The 10977-nt window shown below is 32.0% G+C and overlaps 2 protein-coding genes across 6 annotated transcripts; both read left to right on the top strand.

The window, feature by feature from the left end:
* The first annotated feature begins 2143 nt into the window (after positions 1-2143).
* Positions 2144-6673, top strand: LOC114168206 (Ribosomal protein L18e/L15 superfamily protein). 4 transcript variants are annotated; one of them, XM_085668477.1, is made up of 6 exons: positions 2144-2298; positions 2418-2471; positions 3134-3602; positions 5291-5374; positions 5470-5559; positions 6039-6673. In XM_085668477.1, the coding sequence occupies exons 3-6, from the start codon at positions 3201-3203 to the stop codon at positions 6303-6305; spliced, it is 843 nt and encodes a 280-aa protein (XP_085524603.1). In that variant the 5' UTR covers positions 2144-2298; positions 2418-2471; positions 3134-3200; the 3' UTR covers positions 6306-6673. The 4 variants fall into 4 exon arrangements, with proteins under 4 accessions (XP_085524603.1, XP_027908746.1, XP_027908747.1 ...); XM_028052945.2 differs by having other exon boundaries at positions 3185-3602; XM_028052946.2 differs by having other exon boundaries at positions 3190-3602.
* Positions 6674-7767: 1094 nt separating this feature from the next.
* Positions 7768-10940, top strand: LOC114168666 (uncharacterized). 2 transcript variants are annotated; one of them, XM_028053565.2, is made up of 4 exons: positions 7770-7910; positions 8340-8386; positions 8597-8712; positions 9628-10940. In XM_028053565.2, the coding sequence occupies exons 3-4, from the start codon at positions 8602-8604 to the stop codon at positions 10078-10080; spliced, it is 564 nt and encodes a 187-aa protein (XP_027909366.1). In that variant the 5' UTR covers positions 7770-7910; positions 8340-8386; positions 8597-8601; the 3' UTR covers positions 10081-10940. The 2 variants fall into 2 exon arrangements, with proteins under 2 accessions (XP_027909367.1, XP_027909366.1); XM_028053566.2 differs by lacking the exon at positions 8340-8386 and having other exon boundaries at positions 7768-7910.
* The last annotated feature ends 37 nt before the right edge of the window (positions 10941-10977 follow it).

The raw sequence follows: 10977 nt of genomic DNA on the forward strand, positions 1-10977 counted from the left end.
GTAATGACCCAGTCTGTATAAGCCTGCGGTTCGTGCAGGCGGACCCGTAAGCCTACATTAAAAAAAAAATTGGATTTGTGTATATTAATTACTTTTTTTTATGGACTCTTGCATTAACGCTTTAAATTCTTGTATAATTGGAAAAGACAAGTATTATGTATTTTTTAATATGCTAAACTTTAAAGAATACATATGGTGTGTGTCATAGTATGAATATAAATATGATGAAAATGTTGAATTATCAATTTATCATCCAACTCCTCAAAGTCTTTACTTGATTTTGTGAACTTCTTAAAGTTTTCTAATTTTTAAACATTAAAAGTTTTATCATAAAAAAAAAAGTGGGTCAGCCTGTGATGTGCGGACAGGACCTAAACAGGCTGGACCAGTTCACATTGTCATTCCTACTTTCCACCGCATATAAAACTTGGATATAATTTTCCAAAACAACAAATATTTTAATCATAAGACATAATAATATTTCAATAATCTAGTATTTCATGAAATACAATCCTAACCTAATATTTAGGTCAGATATAATATAATATTTATATGTAATGTTTGTCTATCCTAACATAATGAATATACATTTAATATTTACACGAAAACTCATAAAATATCTAATATCATCTTTTACAAACACTCAACATATCCGAAACTCATGAACTTAATTCAAGACTTCTAACTCCATTAGATATACGTCATTAAAAATATACACAAAAAATTTGAATCAACAATTGATAAATACTCAATACATAAGTTAAAAATTACACATTTTTACCATATCTCATGGTTCAACAATTTTTACAAATATAATTTTATGTATGTACCTCATCACATAAAATCAACACTCATTACTTCTCGGTCGACAAAGTAATACAAGTTAAATTTATAAAATATTATAATTTGATAATTATATTTCAATAGTATAGAGATTAACTACTCACAAATTACTCAATGAAAAAGAGATTTGTATTTCTCATAATCTCAATTAAGTCTGGTTCACTATTTAAAAGTTTTATATGTTTTAGAAAAATAGTGTTTTTAAAATATATAAAATTTGTTTAAGTCTCGATCACTATTTAAAAGTTTTATATGTTTTAGAAAGATAGTGTTTTTAAAATATATAAAATTTGTTTATAGTTTAACTTTTTATAAATAAAATAATGGAGTGTTATCTTATCATTAAAATCACAGCCCGTCTTAAACTTTTGCACTAATTCAGCTATATTGTGTAGTTAGGTATGATAAAGTGGTGAAATATTAAGGAGTTGTCTATTTATTTAACAATTCAGTTATATAGTGTAATAAGGAGTGATAAAGTGGTGAAAGATTAAGGAATGGTCTATTTATTTATCAGAAGTTAGTGGATTAGGTTGGTGTTTTTGTCCTCTTAGTCTACTTAGACTCGTTTTAAAATATCAGTTTTTGATTATATAATTTTTAAAAATATATAATTATTTTTATTGGAATTTAACGATGAGTCTTTAATGTGGTGTACCAATGACCAAGTTAATGGAAAATATTAAATAATCTATACTTAAATTTATCCTTATAATTTAAATAAGTATGAAAAAATATATTTTTTGTAACGGTTGTATGAACCTATCTAATACAAAATATTATAGTTTTACTTGAATATTGTGCTTGCTGTGCACCTAAATTGCCCATTTTGTTTTTAAAATTTACATTTCTTATAAGCTATATAAATCAATTGTCTTTTTGAGTGTTAAAGTGAATTAAATCAATTCATATGAATTATGATAGTAAATTGAGTTCAAAATGAATTGGTTTAACTAAATGTACCTTATGATAAATAAAAAATTATCTCAAAACGGTGAATTAGATATATAATATTTCCAAATATAATAATAACATTTTTTAATTAAGTGAACTAAGTTAATTTTAGACTATAATAGAAGATTTTTTAAATTCTTTAATATAATTTGAGTTAAACTCAAGGTGAGTCTAATTAACTGATATCTACTTATTTTACATTTGTTTACTTACATATAAAACTATTATCTGTTCATATTCTTAATTTTGATAATTCTTTGTGAGGAATTTTATATGCTTTTAAGACCGTAATAAAATAAAGATATTTAGTTTTGGTGGATAATAAACATGTTAATAGACGAATAATAATAATAAAGAAAAAAGAGTTAAACATTCTAAGACGGACATAATAGCATATGAAGCAGAAACACAGAGGTTTGAGTTGTTGTGTGTGGTTTCAATTTGAGTCACATCTCTGTGTGCATTCTCATTGTTACCTCTCTCTTTTGATCTCTCTCCCAGGTACTCTATTTTTCTCTTTCTCGTTCTCTCTTTACAGCTGCTTGCTTTTTCAATTGTTACTCCTTTTTTGCCGTGCTGTGGTTTAGATTACTAATTTGTTCTTCGAATTTGTGGTTTAGGAACACGCCATTGAAGCTCATTCTAGCTTTTTTCAACGTTCCATACAGGGGCAGGTAAGAGGGTGATTGTTATTACTTTTTTCACTTTCCTGTTGTGATTATTAGCTTCAAAGAAGGTGTCTCGTTTTGGTTTTGATAGATTGGTTAAAGGCTCGGAGTGGTCTTAGGACTACTTAGTAACTAGGTTGGTTTAAGGGACAAATGGGTATTTTTCTTTTTGCGAGTTGTGGGACAAGATCGTGACTTTTTGTTTTGGTCACCAGCTGTTTGATAAAATGTTTGACTGTTACGTGCAATATGTTATTGCTTTGGTGCGAAGAAAATTTGTTGCCAATGCGAATTCCGGTTTGGTTGGTTTGTTTTTGTTGATAGTGTTTTTTTATTGTCCGGTAAAATGATTAGCTATGATCAGTGCTTATGTGGTATTTGGTTTATTGCCTAAGTTTGCGAGCTGTCCCCTTTTCCATTCTGTTTTCTGGTTTGTTTGATTTTGTGGGTGCATTCTCTTAGTTTGCAGTTTTTGTTTTATTTGTAAAGGCTATTGATTTGACCTTTGGTTGTAATATAAGGCCGGTTTCATGTTTTGGCATATGAATTTGGTATGTAGCATGAAATTTCGTTTCACTGGTAGCTTGGGTTTCATTTCATGGGATTTGGATTTATTCTCCAAGTGTGATTTCTAACATTGTATTTTGTGCTGTTTTGGTTCTCCTGAGGTTTGAAGCTGTTGCCATTGGAAATTAACACTTATTTTTTGTTAGTGAAAGAATAGAGTAGAAAAAAATGATCAGACGAAGGTTATCTGTTCTCTCAACGTCAATCATCAGAAGCTCAACTCATAGCAAACCCATACTCAGATGCCCATCTATCCAATTTCAACCCTTTCAACTCCCTCATTCTCCTAATGCTCATCGAAAAATTAGTTGTTATGAATTCCCAGATTTTCAAGGCTTTAGAGCGTACAGTCTTCTGAGCTTGAATGATTTGAGAGATAAGGTTCCCAGGAAGCAGCCAACAAGGAAGGGGCGTGGGATTGGGTCTGGAAAGGGTAAGACTGCTGGGAGGGGTCACAAGGGTCAGAGAGCTAGAAAAGGTATAAAATTGGGTTTTGAAGGAGGTCAGACCCCTCTTCGCAGAAGAGTACCCAAACGTGGGTTCAAGAACCCATTTAGCCTAACTTTTCAGGTATGTTTTAGTCTTTATACTTATCGTTTTACTTTTGTATAATGCAGAACATATGGAAAACCAAAATAATTCAACTCGGTAAAATTGATTCTTGGACCAAATGCACTTGGTCAAGTTGCTTTTGTTTCTCAAGATGCATTCTTCCCACTAAACTAGAACTTTAATATTGGATGAATAATGGAAAAAAATGAGAAAAAGACAGTTTTTGTATGTTGCCAATCTTGTTGTTATGGTGTTTAATGTTATTAAGTACAAATTGTGAAAAATGGCAGAAAGCCAATAGCCTGTCCTATCATTTAGTGGATAGCTTTGCGAGCTGATAGCAGAAGTCACATCACAGTTAGAATATATGATTTTTATCAAATATATATGTTAAAAAATTAAGTTATGCACAAGTAAAAATAAAACACAAAATGAGCATGATATTTAGTCAAAAGTTCAATAGGCTGACGACAACTTGTCAAAGATGACAAGAGGATGCAGGACTCATGCCACAACCACAACCAAAATAGCTGTTGCACCAGGGACAGAGTTGCAATCATGGATTTGAGAAATTCTGCTGTGCAATAGTGCTATAGTGGTCTTTCAGTAGATTGCATCTCAAGTAGTTGGAGCTACCAATGGACATGGGATATATAGCAGTAGTCATTCAGAGCACAATCCATAACATTTAGATGCAATTTTCAATTATCGCAATCACAAGGATGATCTAAGATCTCTGAGGCAGTTATCTTATTGAAAGATTAACTAAACCTCCGTGTGAGTTTGAGTGTAGGATCAATCTGTTGGGGACCAAAAACAGAAGGCCTAACACAATATTGCTTTCTATGTTACAAAATAGTGTGGCTAAAAGGAATATTATTTCTTCACAGTAGTCAAAGCAACAGGGTAAACCATATTACCCCCAAAAGGAGCATTCTCCTTTTCACTTTGAAAAAACCAGATTCACCAGTGTTAGAAAGCACAAGCTAAAGCCCCAAATTACAAGTGAGGACTTATTTATTTGGTTCTTACTCCAAAACCACATAAGTAACTAGCTGGTTACAGCTAATTACAAATTAGCCCCTTTTTTCCTTCTATAGTAGACCTGTAAAGGTTGCTCTCCTTTCGTCTATGTCCCTTCCCCCTTCCAAACACAATCTGTTGTCATCATTGTTCGTTTCTCTCTTTGTATTTTCTCCCACTTTAAAAAATGAATTATTAAGTGGGAAACATATCCTGACACTGTGAAGCTAAAATGATATGTTTAATGTTAATATCTCTGAATCTAATTTTATTTTCAAGATTCTGAAACCCCCTGTGGATATATCTGTCCGAGTGGCTAAGTTGGTTTCAATTGATCTGAACCTCTATTTTCCATGTGACATTTCCCAAGCATGATTTAACTAAAAGTATTGTGATCATTGACAGAAAATGTTTTCCAAAGTTTATATCTTTATTGTATTCAAGAGATTTTCCCTATATCTTAACTGTTTATACTTGAATATTGATGTTGATGTAGTAAGGCATTCTATACCTTGATTGTTGACATTGGATTTATGACCATTGAGTAGCTCAGTTTTATTCAAGTTTCTGTTTCTGTTTTTTTTTTTTTTTTATTTGGTTCTTATTTTAATCTCAGAAACTCATAATCTATCAGCCATTTATATGTCTACATTGTTAAAATTTTTATGCATCTTTTTCTGCAGCCAATAGGTTTGGGTAAAATTGCAAAGTTTATTAATGCTGGGAAGATAGATTCTTCCGAATTGATTACAATGAAAACACTCAAGGTTTTATAACTGCTACCCCACCTTTTCAGTTCTTCTGGAATTGTTTTTGCTTCATGTGCTTCCTCTCATTCTTGTTGTCATTATTATTACCATAGGATGCAGGGGTACTTGGGAAGCAATCGAAAGATGGAGTGAGATTGATGGGGCGTGGTTCAGAGCAGATCAAGTGGCCAATTCATCTAGAGGTAGACTTTATACGAAGACCATACGTGTTTAGAGGATCATAATCACGCTTTTTGATTCTTAAGTTTTAACTTCAGAAATATATCTTTGTATCAGTTTTTAAACTTATCTTTATCTCATTTCTTAAATTTCAACATAGTCATAATCAATCGTTTTTCTTTCTTTTGTTAAATATTTTATGATTAGTTATATTGTGGCTTGAAATTCTTTTTTCATTAGCAACATAAACTAACTGGGCGCAGCAAGATTTTTACCTTTGTAATTGAAATGGTACAATGGGTGTAGGGTGTCTAACTTCACATTTCTAAACAAGACCAAGAATTTTGACATCTCGGCTATACTTGATATTTGTTACTTTTACCTTTTTTTTTCCTTTTACCTTCGTATAAACAAACAAAATGTTGTAGTTTGAGATTTATGTTATAATTGGAAATGTTAATATTTAAATACCATAGTATAATTTAACACAGCGATTTTACAGGTATCAAGGGTTACTGTTAGGGCTAAGGAAGCAGTTGAAGCAGCTGGTGGGTCTGTGAGAAGGGTGTATTACAATAAGTTGGGCTTGAGGGCACTGCTGAAGCCTGAGTGGTTTGAAAAGAAAGGAAGATTGTTGCCTAAAGCAGCTAGACCTCCTCCAAAGCAAAAGGATAAAGTTGATAGCATTGGTCGGTTGCCAGCACCAACAAAGCCAATTCCATTTTTAGTTGAAACAACCAAGGATCTTCCAGTTCAGCCATTTAGTTAAACTATTTTCAAAAAATTTTGTAATTCTCTATGGTGCAAGTCTGGCTCACAAGTTTTTCATGCAGTTCATGCAATTCAGAATTAGATAAATGAATTCCTTGGGGACAAAGGAAAGGGAAAATCTTGTTTATTATTTTTATTTGTTTTAAGGATTTGATCTTTGTCACTCAGTTGAAAAGAGCCTTAGGTTATTGTCTCTGTGCTGGGAATAGAATCTTAGCTTCTTCATTAAGGGTAATTTGCAAGAACACTCTTCACTGTTTACTTTTCTCTGGTTATGGATGGTGCTTGTTAAACTGACTTAGCTGAATTTTCATAAATGGACGATTGTTTCCATCCGAATTTATCAATATACAACGTTATTATTCACTGATTATACATGTAGATGAATATTAGTTGTTGTTTTTCTTTTCATTACACTAAGAGCTTGAATAAATATTCTTAAAGATTTTTAACTTGCACAATAACACTTCTGAGATGAAATCAACAGCTGTAGTAACTTATTCACAAAGGTTTGTTTTTTATGCTTTACCCTTGCTTGTGGCCACAGAATAGTTTCAGGTACATTACAATTTAGTAAATCTAGCTCCCGTTGAACCAAATACATGGATGATTAATGAAACACATTAAAATGATTAGTTTAATCCATCAACACATTAAATTCAAAATTGTATTTTTATACTAAAATAACTAATATATGCATAAAATTTATAACAATAACAATAAAAGTTCATATTTCAACTTTTAAGAAATTGTTATAATAAAATATCTCATATATAAAATATCAATTAAACTATTAAAATTTATGACAGTATAAATCCACAAACAACAAATGAATAGATAACACTAATTTTAGGTACAAGATTCTGTTAGCTTAATGACTAGGGTGATTTATTTGGGTATTGATTTATGTTGAATTTTTATAAAACTAAATTGGATTTACTTGATAAAGGTTTTTCAAGAGACTGTTTTTTTTTATAATAATAATTTGTTAAAAATTTATACGCATATTTAAATTATTTGTAACAATATATAATATTTTTTTTTATATATACATCTTATATTTTTATTTTACTTTTAATTATATTTTGAAATTTTAATATTTTAAAGTTAAAAACGAAGAATAGTGAAGATAAACATTCCTCCCACACAAGACTTCTTCACACTATAATTATACTGTTTTCCTTTTTATGTAAATATGAATTTTGAATTACTAAAAATGAAAAATAATTACAATATGATCAAAGATAGAAATTATTTAAATGATTTCTCGTATAGTAACATGTCTCTTTTAAAAAATGGTTGGTATATAAACTAGTATTTTTTTTTAATTATCATATTATTTGACATTAATATTTTTTTTTTCAATTTCTATAATATTTTATCGCATGAAAATTTGTGTCTATGACTCTCATATGTCTCTCATCTTAAATTAGTTTTAAGACCAAATTAATAAATAGGTATTTCTCTTAAAATATTTATGGAACAAATAAAAAAGAAGAGCTATTTTTGAACCCCGAAGACGTTGTTAGCAACCAGTAACATGTTCTTTGCTTCTCTTCTCGCTCCCAACAGAACTTCAAATTGTTTTCCCTTTGTTCACTGAGTAAGTTTCTTTTTGACGCGCTTCGTTTCGCTTGGTATCTTATTTGGTTCGGCTACTAAGTGTATGAAATATGATGGGGTCTGAGTAGCATTGTTTCTCATCTGCACACCAAGTGTTTGCTTATTTGTCTGAGTGGCTCGATCGAGAATATACGTTGTGATGGAATGTATACGTGTCTCTTGTTTGTGTGGGTTTGACATTCAATAGAATTTTGGGATGTTTGTGAGGTCATGGTTCCGTGTCTTCTTGTCTTGGGATGCTGAAACTGAGTAAGGAGTAGGGAGTTGGGATTTGTATTTTGTGGTTTGAATTATAGTATTGTCATGGTTATTTCTGCCCATGTTGTACTGTCAATTTTGCTGCTGGATGTGAGAAAATAAATTATTTTCATCTATTATGTTGTATTATGTCACTGGTTATGCATTTCAGGGATTTTAAGGCATATAATTCTCGTCGGCTTTGTTCCTGGAGTCTTGGTGCGTGGCTTTCTTTTTTTCCTCATTTACTCTGTAAAGCAACAACTTTTTGTGTATATTTTGTTCAACTGCTGCAAAGACTTCATTCTTATAAATTGTCCTTTTTATTTTTTTGGTGTAATATTGGATTGTTCTATGGTCTTATGATTGACCAAATTATTTTCCTGTCCAACTGGAGGAACTGATTAATGGAAAATACTGTTTTTAAAGGAAACATGTTGAAACAAGCAATTGGCATAACATGCAAAACCCGTGCTTATGCTTTTGAAGGAAACAGAGTTTTGCCTTGGGTATATGTGCCTTCGTGCTTTTTCCGCAGTGGACAGGTAAAGTCTCTTATATTACCTTTCAAAGTACAATTTAAATTATTTTTACTTTTTTCAATATTTTTCAGTAGAATTTCCTTTTTGTCTGTTTAATAAATTATAGAATTTGGTTGAATCTTGATTTAAGTTTCCGACTTTGGGAGCAACTTCATTGGTTTATAAAGAAGACTTTGTGTACAACATATGGGGGAAAACCATTCAAATATGTGTCAAAAACAAATGATAATGAACACTTCATTTTCATTTTGTTTCATGTAATATGGTGTGATGGGCATTACTGCCTTTAATTGAAATAATTCCTTTCATAGATAAATTAGATAAGATGCTAAGTTTCAAACAAAGTATGAAATCCTGAAGCTTATGAAGTTGTATAGGGTTAAATTGGCCTGTGATAATAAAATAATTTCTTTAGCTTTTGCATATAGTTAGGAATGAGCCTAAGTTTAATAGAAGAAATAAAGTTTGGAAGGTCTACTACAGGAGGAATAAAATTCAGTAGTTTAGGTTTGTGACAAACTATAACAGAGGATATTATTTTGTGATATTAAAGGGCCCTGGTTTTAATTGTAGTGCAACAGTTAAAGATTGTGAAGGGCATTGGTTGATAGTTGGAATGGAAAAGGTTTATGCTGTACAGCAGTTAGCTAGAGATTATTCAGCACTAGTGTGAATTCATTGCTCCCACATATATTTGTAGTGTATCAAATCAACTACCTGGTATTGTTTTACCGTTCATTATGTGGCTATGCCTTTCAATAGGACATGTAGCACTTTATGTGCGAAGTTACCATTCCAAGTAGCTGGTGTGGATTTTATCCAATTGAAAGATAAAGTTCAACAAGCCCAAAATGCCTATTTGAGGTGAATCATTTGTGTAGTATTAATACTCATTGTTAAGTCATTTCTTTTATACAGGTACATAAGGCACCTAGAAGTTTTTTTGGGGTAGAGGATTTCCTTGATGACGACAATAGTCGACCTTACACATACCAAAAAGGCAAGAAATCAAAGAATCCAAACAAGCACATATCTTTTAAACAAAGAACGATTGCGTACATGGAGCCGTTTACACTTGATGTGTTTATCTCAAAACGCTTTGTATCAGCTTCACTCACTCACAGGGTGACAAGCAAACAGGTTGCAGTTGCAGGTACCAACTCCAAGGACATAAAAGCTGTTCTTAGGTCTCGGTCAGACATACCAGCATGCATATCCATCGGTAAGATTTTATCTGAAAGAGCAAGAGAAGCTGATGTTTACACTGCTTCCTACACCCCAAGGGAAAGGGACAAGTTTGAGGGGAAAATCAGAGCTGTAGTTCAATCACTCATTGATAATGGGATTGATATCAAGGTTTACCTTGATTGAGTTGAGTAACTCAAGATTTTGTGGCTATCAGTTTGATATCAATTGGTGATTTCTGGTTTGGCTTTGTGGCTAGTTAGTTACCATATGCTGCTTTAATGGATAGGAAGATGGACAACCTAGAGAGGAAATCCATTCAGGCTCCTATTGGGCTGGAGGAAGAACTTTGATTCAATGTGATAGCTTGCAAAAGAGAGAGGCTGTTCAGGATAGGCTTTACTCAACACATTCTGCTGCTGATGCTTTGTCTGAAGACAATCAGATGCAACACTATCAGGATAGTTTGGAAGCTACCACTGTGCCAGTTTCATCCCGTTACTCTTTTTCTGGTCCTTCATATTCACTTCGCTAAATCAAACAATCTCTTCTGAAATCTCCTTTATAGTATGTTCCTTAAGATTACCATCTATTATGGTGAGTGACTCAATTTCATTAAAAAGAACTGTACGAATCCTACATACTTTCTCGGTTAGGCAACACTCTGAATTGGGGAAGCGCCATTTATTCACTGTGTTTGAGATTTGATGTGCAAAGTGCCATTCATAATCAATGACAATTTTCCTTGCAGACCCCAGTTGCTTTGCAACTTTCACAATTTGTGACTTATGACTAATTGGCATGTCATTTGCTGCTTTGGCAGACAGGGAGATAAGCAAGCAACATTTCAATTGATTTTTTAAAGTCAGGATGTTATGCTCTGCAAGCTTATAATTTTTTTAGGATCTGTTGACACCCTGTATGAATGTGGATACTCTGTATAATTTTCAGTGTTTATGTCCTAAAAAATGTATTATTTTGCCAATGTTTTCATGGCCAGAATGGTTAACAGGTGAACAAAGATAACGTTTTAATGTTTTTAGTCAGACCTCATGATTGCATCTTCAGAAGCACGTTTCTTTT

Source organism: Vigna unguiculata, chromosome 11 (genome assembly GCF_037176805.1).
Source record: "Vigna unguiculata cultivar grain cowpea cultivar isolate G323 ecotype 2 chromosome 11, ASM3717680v1, whole genome shotgun sequence".
NCBI lineage: Eukaryota > Viridiplantae > Streptophyta > Magnoliopsida > Fabales > Fabaceae > Vigna > Vigna unguiculata.